At 42.6% G+C, this 26,007-nt stretch overlaps 1 protein-coding gene across 1 annotated transcript in view; it reads left to right on the top strand.

Annotated features, from left to right (window-relative positions):
• Positions 1 to 17,504: 17,504 nt before the first annotated feature.
• FOXO1 (forkhead box O1) overlaps positions 17,505 to 26,007 on the top strand; it is a 51,857-nt gene continuing 43,354 nt past the window's right edge. The window contains exon 1 of the mRNA XM_053285018.1: positions 17,505 to 18,766. Coding sequence (XP_053140993.1) covers positions 18,167 to 18,766 — 600 coding nt within the window. The 5' untranslated portion in view covers positions 17,505 to 18,166. The remainder of the gene's footprint in view (positions 18,767 to 26,007) is intronic.

Genomic DNA, 26,007 nt, shown 5'->3' with positions numbered 1-26,007 from the left:
GGTGGTGGGATGGCTCTATCACGCTCCTGAAGATCTCATCCACATACCTCTCTGACTCTCTGAGCTTCTCCAGATCCGCCACCTTGGTTTCGAGGGAACTAACCTGTTCCCCAAGAGCTAGGAGCTACTTGCACCGAGCACACACCCACAATTTCTGGCATCAAGCAAATAGTAATACATACAACACACTGTGCAATACACTGGGCAGCGCCCCCTCCCCTGCTGGTTTTCTGTCTTCATAACTGGTTTTGTCGGCTATTTAGAGTATTTGGAGATTATTTGTTTTAAAGTTAGTCCTCAGTTGTAGTTGTCAGCTATTCAACAGTTTAAACTTTCTTTCCTGAGAATATGAAAGAGGGAGTAGTACTTACCTTCTCTTCCCACTGGGCTCCTTGTGATCAAGGGGCCTCCTTTTGAGCTCCCACGCACACTTCTTCACAAAACTCCAATGATCCTGTTTGCTAATCCCTGTTCACTAAGTTCCCTGGTTGTTGCCTCTTATAGAGAGTAGGCTTCAAACTGAACAGGAATGTGGCTGAGTAGGTATGTGACCCCTCCCACCAGGTATGACTCACATTATATCCCTATCTGGCTCCTCCCACCGTCTCTCACCAGGCAAGAAAAAGAAACAAAAATGAAAGCCACACAGCCCCCAAACAAGCCCCAGACATACACACACACACACACACACACACACACACACACACACACGGAATTCTCCCCCTAAAGAGAAACCAGCCCCTCAAAATCTTCCCCTCCTGTTTGGTTTCAAGAAAAATGTGTGTGTGTTTTGGTAGAAAAGCTTGCTTACCTTCTCAGGTCTGCTGCTCCCCCTCCAGAGTAGCTTCAAACTGCACTGAACTCACAGCTAAAAATAAAACAATTGTATCCTGGCTCTAATTTGCTCCATGGGTGTAATTAAGTGGTCTGATGCAGATTTTAATTAGCTTGGTTGGTAGGTTAACCTCCATAGTCATGACAAAGTTTAGACTGCATCATCCAAATGCTTCAGAGGAAAGACTATTTGGCTCAAGCTCTAAAGGAAAGAAAGGGTTGGTGGCACATGTATTCTGAAAAAACGAAGTATCAGAACTGTGACATTATGTCACGATGACAGTTTACCCATCTTCACAAGGTCAAGAATGGTGCTGGGGCTAGTTTCCCATGTGCTGAACTGTTGTCCTTATATAAGAGAGATACTGCATCATCTCTATATAGAATTCTCTTAGACATACCCATCACTAATCCCATGTGTGGCAGCTCTCATGAGAGTTCACGAGTGAGGGAAGGGGAGAGGAAAGCGATGGCAGTGGAGAACATAAGGCCAACAGACAGGTCAGTGAACGGGTGAGAAAAAGCATTGGAGGGTGAAAGAGGGAAGAGGAGGGGGGAGGGCTGAGAATGAAGGAGGGGGACCAAGAACGAGGGAGAACTAGAGGCACAGATGCTCTGTGCCCAGGCCAGCTAGTTCTTCAGTATTCTTTCAGCTTCCTACTGTATTGGATTAGCAGCTTCCAAAGATGTTCCTTAAGAAGCAACAATCCATTGTGGTTCCTCTGGTGCAAACAATAGGCACATGTGAACACGCCCTGCATTCATAACTGTCTTTTGAAAATAAGTTGGTTCTATTGCTTGTCTGTTAACATTTAGACTGCCAGATATAAAGCCACTAACTTTTGATATTAGTCAGGTTTGCTTTGGAGCGTGGGGTGGGGGTGGGGGACCCAAGGTGTTAGTTTCTCTTTGCATTTGTGTGTCAAAGTGCTAATTGCTTATGTAACCATTTTATCATATCAGACCTTTAAATAGTGGCTCAGAATTTCTGTGAAGAATGGCTGCCTGTACCATTAAAAAACTGATGCGTTGGTTAGAAAAGCTGCTAATGCAGCAAGTGTCTGTGAAATCTACTTGTGTAACAACCCACAAGAAAGAGATCTTGCTGCATACGATAGTACATAAGCTTAAGCTAAGGAGCCATACATAAGAATATTTCTATCTTTGGATGCATTTAGTTGACAAATGAAATAGGTTCTTTACAATATATAAGAATTGTCATGATACCCTAATATAAAGGATGTGTTGGAAAGATGTTCAATTTCTCAGTGCAACAGACACAAAAACAATGAACGTTGTTGGAAATAAATGAATGTTAGTAGTATTTTTGTATGATTGTTTTACCTCAATTAGGAACAATTATTTTCCGAATTGTTTATCCTCAATTCGGAAGAATTATTTTCAAGTAACAGTTGTCAAAGCCCCCCCCCCCCGATTTCACCTGCATTGCTCTGGCATCTATAAAGATAACATAGGGTTTGGGCTGGCCTTAGTACTAATAATCTTTTGCAAGTGGAGTGGAATGTTAATTCTGATCAGTGACTTTGGATCCTATGGTATGCTATTGTTAAATGAATGGTCTTATGGGGATGGAAAATACATCACACACAAAGGAATAGGCAGAAGAACTGTTAAATCTTGCTGTTAAAGAAAAGAGTATACAACAGACAGATGGGAAGTAAGAAAAACAGTCGTCATCTCTTGCCAACAGCGGTTTTCCCAACTGCAGTTTTGAGTATCCATGACTGAGAAATCGTGACAGGTCTCACCAGCCGCAACCCGAGTATCTGCGGTTTGCTGAGATTTTATTTTTTTATTTTTTGCAATTTGGGGGTTCGGTTGATTTATGGGGGTTTGGGGTGATTTGGAGGGGTTTGGGTGACATTGGGTGGTTTGGGGTTATTTCTGGAGGTCCCCCTTCACACCTCTTGCTGACTATTGGTGATTTAAAGGTATTCTGGGTGATTTATTTTGGCCATTTCCCCCCTGTATTTTTCAGTCTTTCCCCAACCACATTTCCCCTAACCCCGCTTCCAATGCATTTCCATTTCTCACCAACCACGAGTTCGCCAACTGCAAAGTTTTTCCAGAACAGAACCCTCGTGGTTGGCAAGGGATGACTGTATTTGAATAAAATCAATTTGTTTTTGGACGTTTTGAAAATTAGTTGTTAAACTCTTTCCCTGCTTTCCTTTCATTTTGATTTGTCTTGGCCTTGTGTCTGTCTTCTCATGTCTGCACTTAGTAGGTGTCATAAGGGTTTGTGGGTTCTTGTTTTTTTAAGATAATGAGGAGGATGGGAGAGATTATTTTATAAATGCAGGGAAGGGTAGGATTGGTTGCTTAAGGTACATCTCTTAACTTATCATTGTAAAAAGGTACATGGGGGTTACACAAGACTCCTGGGTATACTGGCTGGTTCTGTAGCATGATGTGGATAACACAGGCATTCTAGGGATGAGGGGAAAGGAAGGAGAGAGCAGGAAAGGAGCAGGCAAGAGCCAAGACTGTTGAGCTTTTTCAAAAGAATAAATGCAAATCCAATGAAACTTAGTTGTTATATGTAACTATTTTTTTTCTGAAGCAAAGTAAAACATCAAATATTACGTTGCATCGGTTTAGATGTTGAGTTTGGGGTGATTTAAAAAAACACACACCGGAGTTAAAATGTCTGTCTGTCTGTCTGTCTGTCTGTCTCTCTCTTTTTTAATAAGACAAGGAAATTTATGGTATCTCACAGACACTTGCCCCATGAGCTCTCTACATGGATACCTTAAGACAAACAGCTTCTTAACTTCAATTTGCAATTAATTCAGATTTACTTACTGTATGAGGTATCTCTAAACTACAATGTTCTGAACCTAACCTAACACGGCTGCTTTCTCCTTGCCTGCAAATATGCTCCTGGCTGGGGGATCTTCTGGAAAGCAAGGGATGTGGTGCAGGACTGCAGCAAGTTGGAGGAATGAAACTGGGAGACTTTCCCCTCCTGTTTTGCAAACAGAAATGCTATCCACTCAGACAATGGCACCTTTGAGACCAAGTCACAGTTAATAAGAAAATAATATGAAAAAAAATAAACTCCCCTTGGTGTGGTTCAGTAGATGGGACTTTCCTCTGCAAGGCCTTTTTTCAGTTCTAGTTTGAAAGTTCAGTTGAACTCATCAGGTAGTCTTGGACACGTCATTGTCTCTGGTCTAATTTCTCTATCTGTTAAGTCAATTCCAATGAACTTAGGCATATCTAACTCTGAGTAAGACCAGGCTGGGTGAGAGATAAGAAAACCTTATCTGAGCAATGTATGCAGGATAGTCTGTAATTTAAAAAAGAAAAAATTCCTGGTGATTCTTAAGCACAATCAAGGGTACCTTCCTACCAATAAAAGCTATGCACCAAGTTAAAAAAAAGAAAAGAAAAGGGTTGGTAAAGATGATGCTTTGTCTCTTACAGGTGAAACTCGGAAAATTAGAATATCGTGCAAAAGTCCATTAATTTCAGTAATGCAAGTTAAAAGGTGAAACTGATATATGAGACAGACGCATTACATGCAAAGCGAGATAAGTCAAGCCTTAATTTGTTATAATTGTGATGATCATGGCGTACAGCTCATGAAAACCCCAAATCCACAATCTCAGAAAATTAGAATATTACCTGGAACCAAGAAGACAAGGATTGAAGAATAGAACAATATCGGACCTCTGAAAAGTATAAGCATGCATATGTATTCAGTACTTGGTTTGGGCCCCTTTTGCAGCAATTACTGCCTCAATGTGGCGTGGCATGGATGCTATCAGCCTGTGGCACTGATGAGGTATTATGGAAGACCAGGATGCTTCATTAGCGGCCTTCAGCAATTCTGCATTGTTTGGTCTCATGTCTCTCATCCTTCTCTTGGCAATGCCCCATAGATTTTCTATGGGGTCAGGTCAGGCGAGTTTGCTGGCCAATCAAGCACAGTACACTGTATACTTTTCAGAGGTCCGATATTGTTCTATTCTTCAATCCTTGTCTTATTGGTTCCATGTAATATTCTAATTTTCTTGAGATTGTGGATTTGGGGTTTTCACGAGCTGTACGCCATGATCATCACAATTATAACAAATTAAGGCTTGACTTATCTCGCTTTGCATGTAATGCGTCTGTCTCATATATCAGTTTCACCTTTTAATTTGCATTACTGAAATTAATGGACTTTTGCACGATATTCTAATTTTCTGAGTTTCACCTGTATACAGTACATTTGTGTGTCTAGGGCAGGGACACCAAATAGATTCTGGGGGAACTACTCTTTGAAGCTGGGAGAACCGTTCCCTTCTGCAGATAAGTCTGATCAGCTGGAGAAGCAGGCAGCTATCTGTCTGGTAAAGTGGGTCCAGAATAGATGACTTTAGTAGAGAATGCTTTCTTAGAACTACACTAGCACCAGACCAATAAGTGTGTGTAAGTTCAGATCAAGTCTAGATAATGAAGTGTAATTATAAATACCGCAGGGGGCAAACAGCATTTGGAAGCCAGGGCTTCTCAAAAGAGATTTTTTCCTCTTAAAAAACAACAACCACTTATCGGTCAGGTATTGAATACCAGTCACTACAGCAGGTGTGAAAGAGTGAGTCTGAATGGAAGGGTAGGGGGAAGGGTAGATGACCCAAGCTAAGTTGCTGTGAGGGAAATAAAGGTGAAGACCGAGGGGAGAGAAGGAGAAAGGAGTAGCGATGATAACTCTCCTGCTCTGTCAAGAGCGATGACAGCTCAAAAGGGGAGGGGTGGGTGCTTCTGGGTGGCACCTTCATCCAAGGGGGTTTAATAGCCTCTGGATGTCTGATGGGCACTAGCTGCAAAGCAGGGAATGGCTTGTGCCAACAAACCAAGATGGAAAATTGAGAGGGAACAAGCAACAGCAGGTGCTGAGCAGGGAGTCCAGGACAGTTGTGGTCTGAGTGCCGGTCGGCAAGCCCATGTCTGGAGGCACACGGAGCTCAGGGGGTCCAGGTAAATTACAGGGGTCAAAACAAAAGCAACAAAGGGTAATGGGACTAACTAAAGGAACGGAGAACTTCCAGGATAAGAAAAGGTAGGAGAGACTTCTGAATATGGGCTTCCTCTAAGTGGCGCAGCGGGGAAATGCTTGACTAACAAGCAGAAGGTTGCCGGTTCGAATCCCTCGTCTCATCACACTGTAACAAAAGGCAGGGAATTCTTTTGAAGAGGGGTTTCCTGAGTAACACATCCTGGAGATATGTGTGTCAATCCTCTATAGTGACCCCTGCTAACTGGGCAAAGAGGCACCTTTTAACGTGGTGATTCTCTTCATTTAGCAGGGGGAGAGTAACTGGCCCTGTCCACCCCCAGCACAGGACCTCCAGTGACTGTTGCTGGTGTCTATCTTACGTTTTGTTTTCTAATGTGAACTCTTTGGGGACAGGGATCCATCTTATTTATTTATTTATCTGTGTAAACCGCCCTGAGCCATTTTTGGAAGGGTGGTATAGAAATTGAAATAATAATAATAATAATTAATAAATATAGTGAAGATCATGGGCACTGTGGGGGCAAACAGAACGACTTAAAGAGGAACACAAAATATTATTATTTCTTGTTTACACAGTCAGACAGGTGTTATTGACTGGTTTGTTTTATCCAGACATCGAGTCCTTCCCAAGGACCTGGGATGGCTGAATTTTATTGTCAATGTTGTTGTTGTTATAGATATCGTCGCAGAATATAGGCTGTTCCCAGTAAAGTTGCTTTTTGTAATTGGCTGATGGTGATTTCTGTGGCCTCTATGGTGTTGAGGTGCTCTTCAAGGTCTTTGGGAACTGCACCCAGGGCACCAATTACCACTGGGATTATTTTGGTCTTTTTCTGCCACAGCCTTTCCATTTCAATTTGTAGATCTTTGTATTTGGTGATTTTTTTCTATTTCTTTTTCTTCTATTCTGCTATCCCCTGGTATCGCTATGTTGATTATTTTAACTTGTTTTTCTTTCTTCTCGACTACAGTTATATCTGGTGTATTGTGTGGCAGATGTTTGTCTGTTTGTAGTCAGAAGTCCCATAATATTTTCACATCTTCATTTTCGACAACTTTTTCAATTTTATGGTCCCACCAATTTTTGGCTACAGGTAGCTTGTATTTTTTTGCAGATGTTCCAGTGTATCATCCCTGCTACCTTGTCATGCCTTTGTTTGTAGTCAGTCTGTGCGATCTTTTTACAACAGAACCCCTGCTAACTGGGCAAAGAGGCACCTTTTACCATGGTGATTCTCTTTATTTAGCAGGGGGAGAGTAACTGGCCCTATCCAACCCCAGCACAGTACTTCCAGTGACTGTTGCTGGTGCGTGTCTTATGTTTCTTTTTAGAATGTGAGCCCTTTGGGGACAGGGAGCCATCTTATTTGTTTTATTTCTCTTTGTAAACTGCCCTGAGCCATTTTTGGAAGGGCGGTATAGAAATCGAATTAATAATAACAACAACCGCTGATTAGGTGGTCCACTGTTTTATCTGCTTCTTTACAAAGGCGGCACTTGCTGTTTGTGGTTGATTTTTCGAATTTTGCTCTTATTGCATTTGTTCTTAGTGCCTGTTCTTGTGCAGCCAGTATTAAACCCTCTGTTTCTTTCTTCAGGTTGCCATTCTTAAGCCATTGCCAGGTCTTGCTGATGTCTGATTTTCTACTTATATTGTGCAAATATTGACCATGCAGTGGCTTATTTCTCCATTTTTCTGCTCGGTTCTTGACTTGTTCTTTCTTGTAGGCCTGCTTTCTTTCATTGGTGTTGAATAGTTTTGCGTTATTGACCATTTTAAGTTCATCTTCTTCATTGTCCCTTATATATTCTTCAAGGCCTTTTTTCTCCTCCTCTACTGTTTGATAGACTTGCAGCATTCCTCTTCCACCTGAGCTGCGAGGGAGGTATAGCCTATCGACATCACTGCGGGGGTGCAGAGCATGATTGATGGTCATGATTTTTCTGGTCTTACGATCTAGCGTCTCTAGCTCTGCCTGGGTCCAGTCTATTATTCCTGCAGTGTATCTGATAACAGGTATAGCCCAGGTGTTTATGGCTTGTATGGTGTTCCTGCCATTGAGTTTGGACTTGAGGATTTTTCTAACTCTCCTGATGTATTCACTTCCAATTTTTCTTTTAACTTCAGTGTGTGCGATGTTATCAGCCTGGAGAATGCCCAAGTATTTGTAATGTTCTTTTTCTTCCAGGTTCTTGATCTTGCTTCCATAGGGTAGTTCTGTTTTTGTTATTTTCACTCTGTTCATTATTAATGCAGCACACTTGTCTAGTCCAAACTCCATTGCTATATCGCTACTGAATATACGGACAGTGTTTAGCAGTGATTCAATTTCTGACTGGGTCTTTCCATACAACTTCAGATCATCCATGTACAGCAGATGGTTGATTTGACTTGATGTTTTAGATGTTTGGTATCCGAGGCCTGTTTTGTTTAGTATTTGTGAAAGTGGGGTCATGGCGATTACAAACAACAGAGGGGAGAGTGAGTCCCCTTGGAAAATGCCTCTTCTAATGCTAACCTGTCCAAGTGTCTTGCCATTGATTGTTAACTATGTACTCCACATGGTCATTGCTTTTTAAAATAAATATCTGAATGTTTTTGCTGACACCAGTTGTTTCTAAACATTTTAGTATCCATGTGTGAGGCAATGAATCGAAGGCTTTCTTGTAGTCAATCCATGCAACGCTTAGATTTGCTTTTCTTCTCTTGCAATTTTCTAAAATCATTTTGTCAATCAGCAGCTGGTCTTTTGTGCCTCTGGTGTTCGGGCAATTTCCTTTCTGTTCAAATGGATGCTGTTTGCTAGTTAATAAGTGTTGCATCACTTCATCTGCTATTATTCCAGTTAATAATTTGAACATGGTTGGCAGGCAGGTTATTGGTCTATAATTACTTGGAACTGCACCTTTTAGCAATAGCAATAGCAATAGCACTTACATTTATATACCGCTCTATAGCCGGAGCTCTCTAAGCGGTTTACAATGATTTAGCATATTGCCCCCAACATTCTGGGTACTCATTTTACCGACCTCGGAAGGATGGAAGGCTGAGTCAACCTTGAGCCCCTGGTCAGGATCGAACTTATAACCTTCTGGTTACAGGGCAGCAGTTTTACCACTGCGCCACTAGGGGCTCATTTGCAAAAGACCCTTTTGCTGGGTCTTTCATTATTAGATGAGTTTTCCCAGTTGTTAGCCATTGTTCAATATCACCTCCTTGCAGCATGTGATTGAACTGTTTTGATAGTTGTTTATGAAGGCTTGTTAGGTTTTTAAGCCAAAAGCCATGCAGTTCATCATCGCCTAGCGCAGTCCAATTTTTAATTTTCTTTGCTCTTTCACTTATTAATTCTGGTGTTGTTATTAGATCTTGCATTTGTTGGTTACATTTTCTGACCTCTTTCATCCAGCCTGCTTTTTTATTATAATCTATTGGGTTGTCCCATAATTTCTCCCAGAATTGCACTGTTTCTTCTTTATTTGGTGTTTCTACGTTTCTTGCAGTTTCTCCTTCTATGCTTTGGTAGAAACGTCTCTGATTTGACTGGAATTGGAGATTCTGCCTGTGTTGTGTGATTCTGGCTTCGTATCTGCTAATCTTCTTTGACACTGCTGTTATTTGCTGCTTTATTATTTCCAGGACTTCTCTAATTTTTCTTGAATCTAGGTGGTATTTTTGGATCAGATACTGTTTGATGTTTTCATTCTTCAGCTTCTTGTCTTTCATATCTTTCAGTTTACTAGCATCTGATCTGAGCCTGGAGATTTTATTTTCTAATCTAATCTTCCATTTAGGTGATGTACTACTTTCTTTTTTTACAGGTCCATTGATCTTATAGCCGAACTCTTGTGTTGTTATTGTTGCTGCACTGTACATTAGTTGGTTTGTTTCTTGCAAATTATTGGTTGTTATTTCTGCAAGTGCAGCATTGACATCTTTTAATGTCTGAGTAAGTTGTTTTTTGGCAACTGTTTTTAGAGCTGGAAGTCGAACCCTGGTGGTTGTTTGGTTCATGTGCTCAGTTATTTTTTGCTTTAGTTCTTGTTGCCTTTCTGTTAAATTGCATTCGGGTTTTTGAGGTGAAGGCAAAGGGGAGGTTGCCTGGTTTTGATTTTGAAACAGTTCAGCAAAAGTGGCATCCTCTATTTCCAACACCTTCTCCATCTGCACCTGAGCAACTTCTTCAGTTGGTGGTAATTCTTCTTCCATATCTTGAGCCTGTATTGCTCTTTGCCGTTCTTCCAGCTCAACTCCTGTGAATATTTTATTTCTTATTATGTATCTTCTCTGGTCTGCTAGCCTTTGTTCTGTTATTTCTGTATCTGGAGGCTTCTCTTTCCAAATTTGGTACATTCTTTTAAAATAACCTCTTCTAGTTGGACTAGACTTGTAATAGCAGATCATTATTTCCTTGTTGGCATTTTTTGTATATTTTTTTCGGTTAAGCGACGTTTCTTCCAGTAACCTTGCAGTCTCCAGTCCTGGTTGCTCAACTGAAGATCCTGAGTCCTGTAGCCCACTTGCCACCAGATGTCCAGGGACTCCAGCACCTGGCGTGGTCCTTGTTGACCCGGGCGACGACCGATCCGGTATAGATTTATTAAAGTTAAGTCTCACCATATTGTTGATGGGAGAGGCACTCTTTGTCTGGCTCCTCTGGTGAGACCTGTCCAGTATGGTTGGACCTCTGGCATAGCCAGAGCCTTCATCAGAGCACACAAGCCCCACAACCACGCCAAGGTAGTGCCTCACTGGGGGATGATGATGATGATGATGATTTTGATTTCTATACCACCCTTCCAAAAATGGCTCAGGGCGGTTTACACAGAGAAATAACAAACAAATAAGATGGAACCCTGTTCCCAAAGGGCTCACATTCTAAAAAGAAGCATAAGATAGACACCAGCAATAGTCACTGGAAGTACTGTGCTGGGGCTGGATAGGGCCAGTTACTCTCCCCCTGCTAAATAAAGAGAATCACCATGGTAAAAGGTGCCTCTTTGCCCAGTTAGCAGGGCTTTTGCCCAGTTAGCTCCAAAATAGATGGAGCTTGGTGTATGCCAATACAAAAGGTGGCAAGGATTGCATTAGGGTGAGGTCAGGTGGTCTGTTCAGACCCTCCTTTGTCCCAGGGCCTTTACTTGCTTGGCTGGCATTGTTCCTTCCTTCATTAGAGATGTAAGATCACTGGGGGGGTTTCCCCACTTTTCTGGGCTGTAGCTTCAAGGTACAAGGTTCCATCTACGTAACAGTCTGACTTACTCAGAATGGAGGCTCAGATGATCCATGACAGGGTGTGTGTGATGTGGTAAAACATTTCTAATCGTTAGTCACCAGGAAGTTATTGTTTATCACATTTATATTCCACTCTTCCTCCAAGAAGCCCAGAGCAGTGTACCTGGTTACATTTATCCTCGCCAACAATCTTGTGACAAACCTTGTGAGGTGGTAGGTTAGGCTGAGAGATATGTGAATGACCCAGGGTCACCCAGTGAGTTTCATGGTTGAACATGGATTTGAACTCGGTTTCCCCCAGTCTTAGTCCAACACTCGAACCACTCCACCATGCTTACTCTTTTATATATAAAAATATGTAAATGTGAGTGTGTGAGAGTGTGTGTGAAAATACATTTACCATAAATTTTTACATCTTTATTGTATAACTGTTTTAAATTATGTTGTTACCAGTTGTGATCCATTAAGACATACATGCATATGATATAATTAAAACATGATCTTATGAATGCATTTGTTTCTATGCTGTAGAAAACAGGAAGAAAACATCAGTTAAGAAAATCAAGAAAGCGTGGTAAAATATATTAAATGACCACAGCAAATTACTTCTTATGAAATTGGAAAAAAAGTTCTTCAGACAAAAAAAGGGCATAGTCTAGGGTAACTTTCAATGTACTGTTTTTAGTTTGAATAAAGATTAAAATTATTTAATATGCAAATACTATCATGCACAGCTAGTTCTTTTTTCTTTTAGTATGTCCCAACAGAAAAAATAATAAATGTCATTTGAAATGGGGTATGTGGGGGTAATACTATAATGGTTAACCTTAAAATCAAAACAGCAACATGACACTCTGGAAAATACATACGCTATTCATGCTGTGTTTATTCTCAGGTACATTGGCCTTTGCATATGGGTGGACCACATGATGTAACCAAATCTGAAACCTGATAAACTCTTACCTCTTGTGATTACTCATGTCATTTTTAAAACAGATGAATTAGGTTTTCTAAATATGCTTTATTTTTATTTATTTTTGAAAAGCCATATTGCTTTTTGATCAGAAGATACCCAAAGTGGTAGTGATAAGTGGAAAACAATGTGCTCAAATTATTATTTAAACAGGATTTCCAGAAAGGTGTTTTGATGCTGTGTGTGTCCAGATGGCAATGGCTTACAGCATAGCTGACTTGATTGGTGGGGTGAGGAACCTGTGACAAATAAAAAAGTATAATGAACCTTTGCAGCAAGATTGTTAAGCTCTCCAATGTTTTTTAATCCAAAGCTATGAATAAAGTATGCATTTGCTAGTGAAATGTATTATTTAATGAGTTCAATGTTGTATGCTAAGAATGATCATGGACAGTGGACACTGAAGAGATAAAAATTATGTGCAACTGGTCAGATAAGTCATGTGACTGATGTTAAGTCATGTTACTGAAGTCATGTTGCTCAAACAATTCTGCCCTTAAATGTTTATTTTACCAGCGCAAAATCTATCTAAGGTGCCAATGAAGGCCAGCTAGGGATTAAGATGGCAAATGCTGCCACCAATGTATACACCAGATTCCTTAGACCTCAGCATCCTGAAGACTGTAATTACTACTATTGCTACAAATATATAAATACTACAACATTTCAACAAATGTTCTCAAAGCAGTTTACATAGAAAAATAATAATTTGGCATGTAGTTTTCTGCATATTATTGCACGTAGACTTAAATCAGTTCAGGAAATGACTTTATTAGAAAACTGACCACATAAAATATCACAGTGTAGCGAGAACAAAGGTAACATGACAAAGAACTATATACAAACAAAATTCCTGCTATAGTGTAGCACAGAGAATGACTTGCGTGACTCAATATCCATTCCATATAAGAGCTCATATACTGCAAAAAGGTTTCCAGTTCTGATAATAAATTACACATTGTCCTTTACCTATGCATAGATGGATGTAGTCCATTAATGCTGCTATTCACGTATGGTACAACAATTTCCGCAACTAACTGTCAAAGGGTGGAGGATTAGTGTTTTGCTATTTAGAAGCGATAAGATTTTAGCTGTTGTCGAATATTCTGTACAAGGTTTCAAACTAGGGGTATCCGTGGACTGTTTTTGGAGTGACCTGCTGCTCTACAAACCAGTTCGGTCAAACTGGCTCAAGCAGCTATAATGTTGCTTGTAAAGGAGATAAAGCTAAATGCTTAGGGTGTCCGGTGAGGGTTAGTGCTAAACTGGCTTGTACAGGAGATATCTCACTTTCTCCCTGGGATCACTGCCTTTCTCCTCTCTCCTTTGGTGTTTTGGGGGGCAAATTATTATTCAGGCATATCAACAGTGATTTGGCTGTTGCAAGAAGTGGGAGGCCATTTGGGTGAACTGGTTCAGTTCAGGCAGTTTCAAGCATAGCAAGCTTGTTTTTCAGCTCACTGCCTTCCTGCTATGTGCTTGTGGAGGAGAGGAGGAAATGTGGCCCCCTACCCCACAATGGCACTCCTAGTACACTGTGCTGCTTCCTGAGAATGGACCTTGGCTCTGAACTCTTGACAAATCTAATTACAAACTGCACAGTGATTTTAATATAGCTGGATTGCACTCTCCTTTGGCTTCATGACCTGACAACATATCAGTTTCTCTGCAGTGCTGAGTTCACCCCTATTACATTTTGACTCAGCTCTGATTATGCAGCATTGCAATACAAACCATAGCCTTGTAGGCCAAATCAAAAGCTGGGCTTGGGATAGCTTGAGGCCACAGCATTAGTCATATGAGTCAAGCTTCCTGTCTGTTACTAGCTACAAGGGTGGGAACAATTGTCTCTAGAGAGGAGAGTGCATACTCCACAGGTGGGGTGGAAGGACGTTGCAGTACATTTCTGCACACTTGTCTCTTCTGATATTGCTCAAAACAGAATGACATTGGAGTGGACATCGTTCTCCAGTTTGAAGAAACCTTTTGCAGGCCGGTCTGAACTTGAGTGATGAAATTTCTACCAGCATTCTAATATCTGGTAATGCCTCTAGAACTCAAGGCTGCACAGAGAATGCCATTTCAAATTTCTGGTGACCATTTCAGAATTATTTTTAGAATCTGAACCAAAAAAAAGAAGTATATTTTACATGTATCTGTTGTGAATTTTGTCTACATAGGAAGCTGCTGGCTATTGGTCCATTCAGCTCAGTACTGTCTACTCTGACTGGCAGTGGTTCTCCAAAGTTTCAGGCAGGAGTCTCTCCCAGTCTCACCTAGAGATACCAGGGGCTGAACCTGGGACCTTCTGCATGCAAAGCAGATTCTCTGCTGCTGAGCTATGACCCTGTCCCTGCCAAAGGAGAGCCTCTGCACTATTTGGCTTAGAGGAAGCAGCAGTCATAGGATGCTGCCTTCTACTGAGTCAGACCATTGGTCTACCTAGGTCAGTATTATTTGCACTGGCTGGTAGCAGCTCTCCAAACAGGGGTCTTTCTCAACCAGACCTAGAGATGCCAAAGATTGAACTACCAGTCAAATCAGCACAGGGGGAAGAGCAATCATCATGCATAACCATCAACAGCTGCTGCAGATCCCAGGAATAAAAAGGACTACTGGTGTGGCATACATCCTATTTGTCTTCAGGGTTTGCAGTTCTTATATCTGGGAAATGATATCTGGAAGTGCCCTTAGATAGCAGCACCAGATGGGCAACATCTGAAGCCAAACTGCTGGCAAATTTGGCTTGTGGACACAGTACAAAATGAACTCAGATTTACAGTTAGATTCATACAGTTCTGAAGCAAATTCAAAGGGATTTGCCCATTGGGAATGGGGCCATAGTTTAGTGGTAGAGCTTGTGTGTTTTTATTTAAAGTATTTCTATACTGCCCAAAACTTGTGTGTCTTTTGCATGCAGAAGTTTCAATCTCTGGTATCTCCAGGTAGGGCTGGGAATGACTCCTGCCTGCAGCCTTGGAGAAGCTGCTGCCAGTCAGCGTAGACAATACTGAGCTAGATGGATCAATGGTCTGACTTGGTACAGGGCAGCTTCCTATGTTCCTTCAAAAAGCAGCTCACTTCTCCTGACTTCTTACTGACTCATGTAAAAGAAGAGAAGATACCAGAGCTGGAAGAGGGAAAGTCCATTTTGCAATATTTTCATCAAGATGAGAGAATTCCCATCTCCCCATCCATCCCTGCCCCATGAGAATAGGCAGATATTGGAGAGTAGAAATCCCATTCCTGCCACACCCCCAGGAGGACTGGTGGTCAGCCCTCTTGCCCACATTCTTTTCCATGCACAGAACATAAGAACAGCCCTGCTGGATCAGGCTCAAGGTCTCTCTAGTCCAGCATTGTGTGCCTATGAGAGGCCCACAGGCAAGAGGTGATGGCATATCCTCTCTCCTGCTGTTGCTCCCCTGCAACTGGTATTGAGAGGCTTCTTGCCTCTGAGGCTGGAGGTGGCCTATAGCCATCAAAAGACAGGCTGGGCAGGGGTGAAGCTGGATAATGCCAAAGTTCACAAAATAATCTTATAAACTGGCTCTCATGTGCATTCCATGCCTGATTAGATGATTCACACTTTGAAACCTGAGAGCTGTGATAGAGCTCACTTATATTTCTTATGCAGAACATCTGTTTATTTTGGTACCTGACTACCTGCTGTACTCTGGCTTGAATAATAACCTTCTGAATCCACAGAAGAGTAGTACTTCTCCACAAGGCAAACGGTTCATTGTTCAAACCAGTAGGGTAACATCCTGTACTGAGTTCATATTGGAATACTTATCAGCTAATGGTAAATAGGTTCAGGCAAAGAATGCCCTTCCTCCATTTTATCCTTTCCTTACAAAAATGGGAGACAAATAGGTACTTGGAAATGCAGAGAAGTAGAAAGAGAGTATAAAGCTAGCATTGTATGCGTGTGTTTCATTAATTGCTTACAGACAACATTCATTATTTTGTTAAACTGCACACTGTCCATCAGCATGCCTGCATTTGCTACAGCTAGGGGTCTTCATGATTGGTGAGGCTCTCTGTGATAGTAATCACTTATCTTTGCTGAGAAAAAAATGGGGGCTGAAGTGACCCTTTCCTGCTCCCCCCAAACAGCTCCCTTCACAAGAGTTATACATGCATGCTGCTGTCCTTTGTTGATGGGAAATCTCTCTGGCAGAGGACAGCATGCAGAGGACAGCATGCAGGTACAAGTGGCACATGGTGGGCAGGTGAGATGGTGCTGGCTGAACAACAGGAACTTAGAAGCCATTGGGTAGTAGCCTTGTGACTCAGGAACAACCTGCCTTTAGATAAGAAAAAGGAAAGGAACCCATCCATCTCTGTATCTTTTCTGTATGAACTAAAAACACTGTTAATATTATTATTTGGGTTGTCTTTTATGTGATTTGGTAGTCTTGGGGGGTCATTTTATAGAGATCCAAGCTCATTCAAGAGAGCCAGTGTGGTGTAGTGGTTAGAGTGCCGGACTAGGACTGGGGAGACATGAGTTCAAATCCCCATTCAGCCATGAGACTTGCTGGGTGACTCTGGGCCAGTCACTTCTCTCTCAGCCTAACCTACTTCACAGGGTTGTTGTGAAAAAGAAACTCAAGTATGTAGTACACCGCTCTGGGCTCCTTGGAGGAAGAGCGGGATATAAATGTAATAATAATTAATAATAATAATATAGTTAATTTATTTTATTTTACTGGGTTAAATATTGTACGTCACTATGAATGCTGGATAGCATCCAGTATAAAAATTGTGTGAGAGGAATGCTTCGACTTGCACAGCACTAGGAGAAAGGGTTTTCAGCAATCTTTCTTTCCTTCTGCAAGTGAAAAAGCCAAAGAATCTTGTGGCACTTAACAATCACATTTATTATAGTAGAAACACTCATATATAGTCAACTTCATCAAATGCATGAAGCATAATCTTCATTTAGCAAGTGTGTGTGTACCTACACACACAGTTATGTGGGGGGAGAAAATAGGGTAGTCAAACATCTAGGATTCATGGAGCCTTGTTGTCTTGAGAGAAGCTTAAAAGTATACATGGTGATAATTAGCAATCATGTTACTGTTAATTATCACCATGCTTACCTTGTATGCTTTTAAGCCACACACAGACACACCCCTCTGAATACTGAAGTCTCTACACTTCATACACCTGACGAAGTGGACAGTCCACAAATGCTCTTGAGCGCGAATTCGTTTACATCTTCCAGGTGCCAGAACTTGGAGCCTGCAAGCAGAGCCTAGATTTGCAGTGTGACATCCTCTCCCAGTACTCGCAGAGAGGCTTTCCGCTACACCCTCGTCCTCCACCCGCACATCCTGCCTGCCGAAGAGTCGCTCGCCTCTCCTCCACCGCAACCACACCCTAACCCCCACCACGGCCTCTCTCACACACGTACATTAACGCACGCACGCACGTACAGTACACCTTTCCCCCATAAAATGCGCGGCAAAGTCTTCCTGGCGGCAGGCGCTCTTCGGAGAAGGCCTTAGTAAGAGAAGGCAGACCCCACCGCTGCAAGGAATGGGAGGCGCACTTGTTGGCACTGGGCCGCCCCTCAGGGGCCCAGAGAAGTTTTGGGGTGGCGGCGATGTGGCTACGGCGGCCTCTCCGCCCCCGTGGAAGCGAACAGAAAGAAGAGGAGGGTCGCGGCAGAACGCCTCTTTCGACGGGGGAAGCGAGACCAGACAGAGCCGCTCGCTCCTCGCCTGTCTTGAGCCAAGCTCCGCCTCGGAGGAGCACCCCAGGGGGCGTTTCGGGACGTCCATTGGGCAGCCTGCCCAAGCTCGGCCCTCAGCCCCTGGCAAAGGGGCGGCCCCAGAGCGGGGAGCTGAGCCAACCACCGCGAGCGAAGGAAGCTGCTCTGCGCTCGCCCGCCTGCCCGTCAGTGAGGGAAGCAGCCAGCCAGCGAGAGACCGAGCCAGAGAAGGCGCGAGGCGACTAGCGCACAGCTTCGCCGGCTGGCGCTCCCCAGGAGGCCGCTCCTCCCCCGCCAGAGAAGAGGCAGCCTCCTGCTCGCCCGCCCGCTCTTTCTCCCCGGCCGGACTCCCCCTTCGCCGCCGCAGCCACCATGGCCGAAGCGCCTCACCCCGTGGAGACCGACCCCGATTTCCAGCCTCTCCCCCGTCCTCGCTCCTGCACTTGGCCCCTGCCCCGGCCGGAGCTCGCCGCGTCCAGCCCGGGACAGACGCCCACCCCGACCCCGGCGAGGGCCGCCTCCCCGTCCCGCTGTGGGCCAGTCGCGAGCCTCTGCGCTTCCTCGCCCGGCGGGGACCTGTTGAGCTTGCTGGAGGTTGGCGGCGGCGGCGGCGGCGGCGGCAGCGAGGGTTTCGAGACGGCGGGCGGCTCTGCGGCTGCAGCGGGGGACCTCGGGGCAGCAGGCGGCTGCCTGTGCGGAGACTTCCCGTGCCTCCAGCACTCCTCGCCGCCGCCGCCGCAGCAGGCAGCGGCGGCGGCGGGGCCCTCCCTGGCCTCTGTGGGGGGCCCCCGCAAGAGCAGCTCGTCCCGCCGCAACGCTTGGGGCAACTTGTCATACGCCGACCTCATCACGAAGGCCATCGAGAGCGCCCCGGAGAAGCGGCTCACCCTCTCCCAGATCTACGAGTGGATGGTCAAAAGTGTGCCCTACTTCAAGGACAAGGGGGATAGCAACAGCTCCGCCGGGTGGAAGGTCAGTGGGTAGGGTGGGGTGGGGTGGGGTGGGGTTGGGGCCAGTTGCACTCCCAACACTTGCAAAGTTGGTTTGGGCATGCAGCGAAAGTGGAGGGACTGGGCCGCCAGCGGTGCCTCTCTCTTAAGGATCTGCGTTGATAGAGTAAGGCCAGCAAAGGGAAGAGGATGGAGGGAGAAAGCACAGAACTGTTACAGCTTATTTCCCTCGTGTCTCTCCCCCCCCCTCACCTGGTGGTGGTAGTTGCCGGCTGGTCGGTTTGCATTACCTTTTCCCTCACTCTGTGCCACTTGCATTACTGACGCTAGGGCATGCCAGCGGGGAGGGAGTTAGGTGGAGTTTGGAAATACAGGAAATCTGGATGATAACAACAACCGCTTCGTGGGGATCATGACTGAACGTTTAAAAACATGGGAGACTGCTAGGCAATTCTAGCTTTAAGCAGAGGGTAGGTCCCCAGATACTTCTGTCCCTTCCTGCCTTTGTCAAAGTTTGCTGGGGCTGGATGTGTAGCTCGTCACACAGCTGGCTGCAAATACCAGCTGTGTCATTTCCTCTGGCAGATTTGAGAGGCCCTGAAAGTGAGGGTGAATCAGCCCGACCTAGGCTAGTTGTGGGGTAGCTCAGGGGAGGGAGTTGCTTACATCGTTAGGCTGAGATGTAGATGCTAAACTGAATGTGTTACAGGTCCAAATCAAAGCGTACACTTGATACTGATCTGATGCTTTGTTATATTGCCCTCTCACAATCTAGTTCCAAGATAAGCACGTGCTTCACTTCACTGTAAGAAAAGAGCACACAACCTCGGTTGTTTGCCCGCAGAAATTTGTTACAGAGCATATTGCTGCCTGCCAGTGGATGCTGAGGAGTTTTTACACAAGCTAGGTTTAAAAGACAACCCACTAGAAACATGCATACTGTATTTCTCAAAAATGAAAGCTTTCTCTCAGAAAGGAAATAGTTGCCACACACCCATTTTCCCATGCTGTAACTGTGTACAAACTATGTAGGTCATGTGGGGTCCAGTAAGTGTGCAGGACTGGCAGTTTCTCAGGAAAAACTAGCCTTGGACAGGGTGCAGATAGTTGCTAGTCTTTCGTTTATTGGCAAAATGGGGAGTAGAGAACAAAATTATGATTGGCAATAGATGCCCAAAGATATGGTTTGGTTATTGCAAATTAATGTAAACAAGACAAAAAGAGCTGAACCAGTATGCCAAGGGTAAGCAACGGGTGGTTCCTGGATCATATCTAGCCAGTGTTGTGTTGCGACCTTTTTATTTGCCAGCCGCAGAGGAGAAAGAGTATGGATGAGCTGCTTCTATGGCAATGAGATCTGCAGCAGACCATTTTGGGAGGAAGAAAGGGAGCTTTGGCCCTTCTGCACCCTTCTCTTTCTAATGACCAAGTGCTTATTACTTGAATATGCCCAATCAGAAAATAGTGCAAATTAGTGTAATATTTTAGCAATTTGTCAGCTAAGCAAACCAAGAAGAGGGGACCCTTCCAATCTCAGAAATCTAGTTAGTGTTGGTTAAACTTCATTTCATACAATTCCTTATTTCTTGGGTGGGCTGGCTAGATTGTAGCTCAGTAACAGAATTTAGCAAGTACAATGAATAGTGCCAAATGTCATTTTCAGTGAGAGAAGCTCACTTGACCTAGTTCATGGGCATTTTAAGAGTTGATGTAAATGTTCAAACAAATTTATACAGATTGGCAGATGTTGTGTTGAGTACGTAAACTGCAAATATCACTTCTGCCAGTCTTTTCTCTGTGGCCCTATATCTTAATATATTAATCTGTGTTTACAGTTGTGTCTTGAATATGTGACTAAAATTGGGCTAACTCTGCACGTGTGTGTGTGTGCGCGCGCGTGTGTGCGCTCTCTCTAGATAGAAAAATATTAAAATAGAAAGTGTTAATGCTTTTTACTGGAACTAATTGGTTATTCCCAGGATAGTTTAAAAAACAGGTTTTTGCTTTGGTAAATACTATGCCAACCTTGATCACTGGATGGCATGTTATTTGCAGTGCTTCATGCTGCTGGTAGACTGCATCTAATTAGGCATAGGTAATTGTCATGCACCTGGCTGATGCCAAGCTGGACTTGGACGTATTCTACAAAATTCTTTTTCTGTAATTTTCACTCTTGAATGGCAAATCAAGATGACAAATCCAAATATTATACTCATTTAGAAATAAAGATATACTGTAATACTGAACTCTAAATTGTGGCTTTCTTGCACAAATATTTCTCAGCTTTTGAAACTTTATTTTAATAAAAGTTGAGAATCTTAAAGAGACACTGAAGCTTTGAAGGCTAAAATACCTTGGGGAGTCACTCTCACTGTAAGTAGGCCACTGGAATGAAGTAATAGGTTTACATGAACTCTGTCTACTCTAATATCTAATTCTTATGGTGTACAGGGTGATGATAACCAGTAGCAAAAGTTCTGCTCTGAGACCTGTAAAGATTTTCAGCTGAGTGCAGATTTCCTTAGCGTAGTTTATTATAGTTCTTAAAAATTGAATTTTTAATACTATGCAGTGGTATACAGTATCAGATCTGAAGTTGTCATTAGGCCTGTTTAAGTATGTTGTACTCACATTCAGGTGTCTGTACACATGTACGTGTTTGAATGTCTGTACCTGTGTTCATTTTAAACATGAATCTTGGTACAGGTCCCTCAAATGCATGGTACCTAAAGGAAATGTATTGTACCTGTGTTCAACATAACGTGAATAATTGTACCTGTGTGCACTATATAACATATAGATTGTATGAGTGTTGAACATGAAGTGTGAATAAGGCTATTAAGATGCTTCCATATGTTAAGTTGTATTGAGGCAGATCATTTTTGCTTTATTAGTTGATTTTGTCATGCTTTTTGGATAAAAACATTAGACAGAAGTGCTACAGTTTATGTGGAGCTGACTTAGGCTGCAGTCCTAACCATATTTACCTGAGAGTAAATCCTATTTAATTCAGTAATGCAACTTGATTCCAAATGGACAGAGATAGGATTTTGTTGTTGGAAACTGTTCTGTTGCATCACCTGTTGCAGGCAGTTTTATTATAGTATAGATCTTGTTATCAGTTTAGTTTGTCTGATTCTACTTAGTTTTTTTTAAAAAAACAACTGGACATTTAATGGCAGGTGCCTTCACAGCCATCTGTGCAGTAACACTGCCAGCATATGACCTACATATTTGTTATATAAGGATACTCAAGAAATCAACATTTTCAGATCAAACTATTATTTTAGACCTGCTATTCTAAAGAAGGGTGGAGGAGGGAGCAGGAAGAAAGGCTTGGTTATATACATCATTGGGAGATGCCCAATGAAGGCAACAGTGTCTCGTGTTAATTCAAAGACCAACACGTTGTATTATTGTGGCATAAGCTTTTGTGGGCCAGAGACCATTTCATGCATCTTATGAACTGATGCACGAACCATGTACGATACTTGATGCAAGAATTTGTTCCAAGAGAACTGTCTGCTTTTCTTGTCAGTCTGCTCATAAAATATCTACACAGCAATTGAATCTTGCAGTAGTGTGGAAAGTAATGTGTTTGAAGTCGGCATGTGTCTTTAAATTTCCATGCTAATCTGTAACTATGGTAACATGACTTACTGTATCTAGTCTAGAGGCAAACTAACACTTACTGTAAATTCTGGGAAGAACCTAAAGAACTTTGCACTTTGGCTTTGGACTGCCGTACAACCTGTGTGCACAACTTTCACTGATACTCTAATCTTAATTTCTTTAGCCTGAACTCAGGTTAAGGTCTGAGAGCAACTACCTTCATCCATCATAGTCAACCTGTGTTGGAAGTGTTTGCTTGCTATAGCAGTGTCCCATGAGGAAGAAGGGATTTTGGTCAGAATTAGTGTTTTGACTGCACAGTGGTCATTTAGTGCACATGTGCCAATACAGGTTTCAGTGTAACCTGGGTACATATTTTAGCATTTGTGGAAAACTACTCACTCTTTCTTGCAGCAGTTATGTGAGTTGTGTTTAAGGAAATCCTAACAATCTAGTTTTACTTGTTCTCTGGACTGAAAGAATGAAGCCGGCTTCAGTTTCCTACAATAGGGGTACCAGTATATGAATGTGAATTTTAGGTGTTCTCAGACTGGATGTAGATGAGGAGGTTGCACAAGAAAAGTGCAGTTACTCTTTGGTTTTGAGGGCTCCCAATACTGTTACTTAAACAAGTGCTTCTGTTGCCTGGTTATATCCATTTTCCTAGCACTCCAAGCACGATCTTTCATTGCTAGAAAAATGTGATTCTTCTCCAAGAGAAGGTGCACATAGATGTGAGGATTGTGATTGGATAGTGCTTGTGACGTTGCTGATAACTAGTTCTAATCTTCTCCCTGCCCTGTGCCAACGCTGTGTGTTTGTGTGCATATGTTTGTGTTTTTAACAGAGGCAAATGTGAATTGAGAAACTCATCCTTCCCCTCTTTGTAGATCTCCCTGTATGCCAGTGGCATGGCCATAAAAATGAACTAGACTGACTATTCCTTTGTCTGCAGCCTGGATTTCCTGGTTATTTTTGATGCCCTGGTTTTCTCTGAGTGGAAAAAATGATTGTTCCTCATAGACAATGTAGAAATCCAGGACTTGGCAGTGATTTGGCAGCATTGTTGTGTCCCCTTCCTCCTGTTCTTCCTAAACTAGAATCAAACCAAGGCGTTCATACTCTTTCACACTCAGGCCATCTTATGTGGGGGAGATGTGATTTCTTTGTGGAGGAGGTGCTAGGTTTTTTGTTTTTTTGTTTTTAAATTGTTCTGCAAACACTTGTGTGCTAATGAAAGAAGAAATAAATTGCCCAATATTACTATCCCCATATTGTATGTGAGAGTGGCTTACAACAGTCGAGCAATGTAGTCGGTGATCTGTATTTCCATATTGCCCTGGGGGGAGGGGAGCGAGATAGTAGTTGACAATAGTCCTGTAATGTAGTCCAGTCCTCTTAGCTCTGTTGGCAGGGGCTCAGTTTACAATCATCTTAAATTATGACTCCCACATTTTAGATGGGGCTGAATAACGGCTTTAACAACTGTTACCTGCCAACTTATTTATTATTTCTCTATGTAAACCGCTTTGGGAACTTCTGTCGAAAAGTGGTATATAAATATTTGTTGTTGTTCTATAACAGTGAAATAGATAATCACAGATGCAGGTCTCCACTGCAGGACTACACAGTCTGCACATGTTATCGATGCGTGTATGATAGAATATACAGATATTTCAAGTGAATTCATTTTGCTAGTTGTGTAGGGGACTAAATCACCAAAAATCAATATTTAGTCATGTTGAAAATAGAACAGCAAGAGTTGTCAAGCAAAACATAGCTCTGCCTGCAGTAAAGGTAAATTTTGTGAAATTGTCACCACCATTGCCCCATCAAGCCTCGCACAAACCCAAAGCTGAACTGAGTCCAGATACGTTGTACTCCATATTTCTATGTCCAGAGAATGAGGGTATACTCAGTGGTGAGCAAAAATTATAGTTGGCTACCAAGGCCAGGCCAAATTTGGTGACCCTGTCTTCCCTTATCCATTTCAAAGTGGTGGTGGGATATTGTGATGTCGCAGCTAGCAAAAACTCTCTTTGTGTATGCACATGTGTGCATCCGCATCTTAAGAGCAGCAGCTCAGTTTGAGGTAGTGTGTCTCAAGAATTCTGATAGTGAATTGCTTTAGTCCTGAACAAATATCTGCGCAGAGCAAGTTTTTAGGATGTGTACACTAATTTGCAATGTCTAACATATAGAGGTTCTAGAAAAATAAAACAGAGTACTTGGGAAGTTCAGAGTGTCTTATTCATATTTATAAACAAAATGGAATCATGTAGCCTTTAAACAGGTGGAAAATCGGAAAGATTAGAAGAATGAATGCTTTATTAAATAGCCAGCTTTTTTCCAAATATGAAAGTTAATCCAGAAATTGGCTTGCAGAATGTGCAGCACCAGATTGTATCACTTTTTCTTTGTGATACTTAGAAATATTTATTTCTGATTTCATAAATATTAATAGCATATATTAGTTTCTTCCTTTTAACTTTTTCTGTTTTTATAATTTCTCTATGATGATCTGATATATTACATCCTTTTGCCAAAATGCATTAAAACCAAAGGGCGTTGAAAAATGGGAACATACCTCGCAGAAGATCACCCGAACCATTTTAAACCATATTCTTTGCTCTCTAGTTGAGAGGAAAATCTTTTTAAGAAAATTGCTAAGTCTCCTTTGAAAGTCATGTCTGAGGGTGCTGAATGACATGAATGTGACTTTGATACTGGTCCACTGCTGTACAGCTTGAATAGCTGCAGTGTTAGTGGTAGCTTATGTAATGGGCAAAACTGAAGTTGACACGAATGAAGGACCCTAAATGGGGACATCTTAGTCTAGAGAAATAATCAGGTGGCCAGACATGAAATTCTTCCCTGCTACTTTCTTGCCAAGATTATCCTCCAACTTGCTGGTTTTTGTTTTGTTTTTGTTGAACCATTTTATCAAGCCAAACATTAGAAAAAGTCTTGATTCAAGGCATGGTACTTTCTGCTTCCCTTTGTGGTTCTAGATATTATTACTGTGACTCTAGCCATTGGCCACTCCATGTTCTTGTGTGCTGTCCTTTTAGGCAGTGGACCTTTTGGGGCCCAAGGTCACTCGTTAATCTGACTCTCAGGGATGGGGGTGGGGTGGTTGCAATGAGAGGATCTTGTATGTAGGCACACCTTCCTGAACTTCTGGTAGGAACATTTGAACTCCCCTGGGACAGAGGTAAATAGTAGTGGTTGCTGTGGTGATGAACTGCATTATCCTCCAGGCAGTGATCTAATCAATTCCAGTTGTTGATGGTCTTGTTCTGTATGACATCTTTCTGTGTTGGCCCCAGGTATTCTTGCTGAGCGATTCAGCTGGTGAACATTTGTTTTTTTAGTTAGACATGTGTTTAATATTGAAGAAGTTGTGAGTGACACCTGGTAAGTAATAGCACCAAATAATGGTTTTAGGAGGCAGATTTATTTGTTGCTCATTTTAAAGCACAGCTAACAAGTATACAATACAGCCTGCAAAAAACAAACTACATCAGCTTGCAAGTGACTTCCCTTGCAACAGATTTATCTTTGCTGAAGGATCAGGATAACTTGAGGTAGTTGTTAGGAAGGTTGTTTAAAAAGTGAGTTAAAGTATGTTTGAGGAAGGCCTGATGGATT

Source organism: Hemicordylus capensis, chromosome 1 (genome assembly GCF_027244095.1).
Source record: "Hemicordylus capensis ecotype Gifberg chromosome 1, rHemCap1.1.pri, whole genome shotgun sequence".
In the NCBI taxonomy this organism is placed as follows: Eukaryota; Metazoa; Chordata; class Lepidosauria; order Squamata; family Cordylidae; genus Hemicordylus; species Hemicordylus capensis.
Note: the sequence above shows the minus strand (reverse complement) of the source record. Positions and strands in the feature narration are given on the sequence as shown.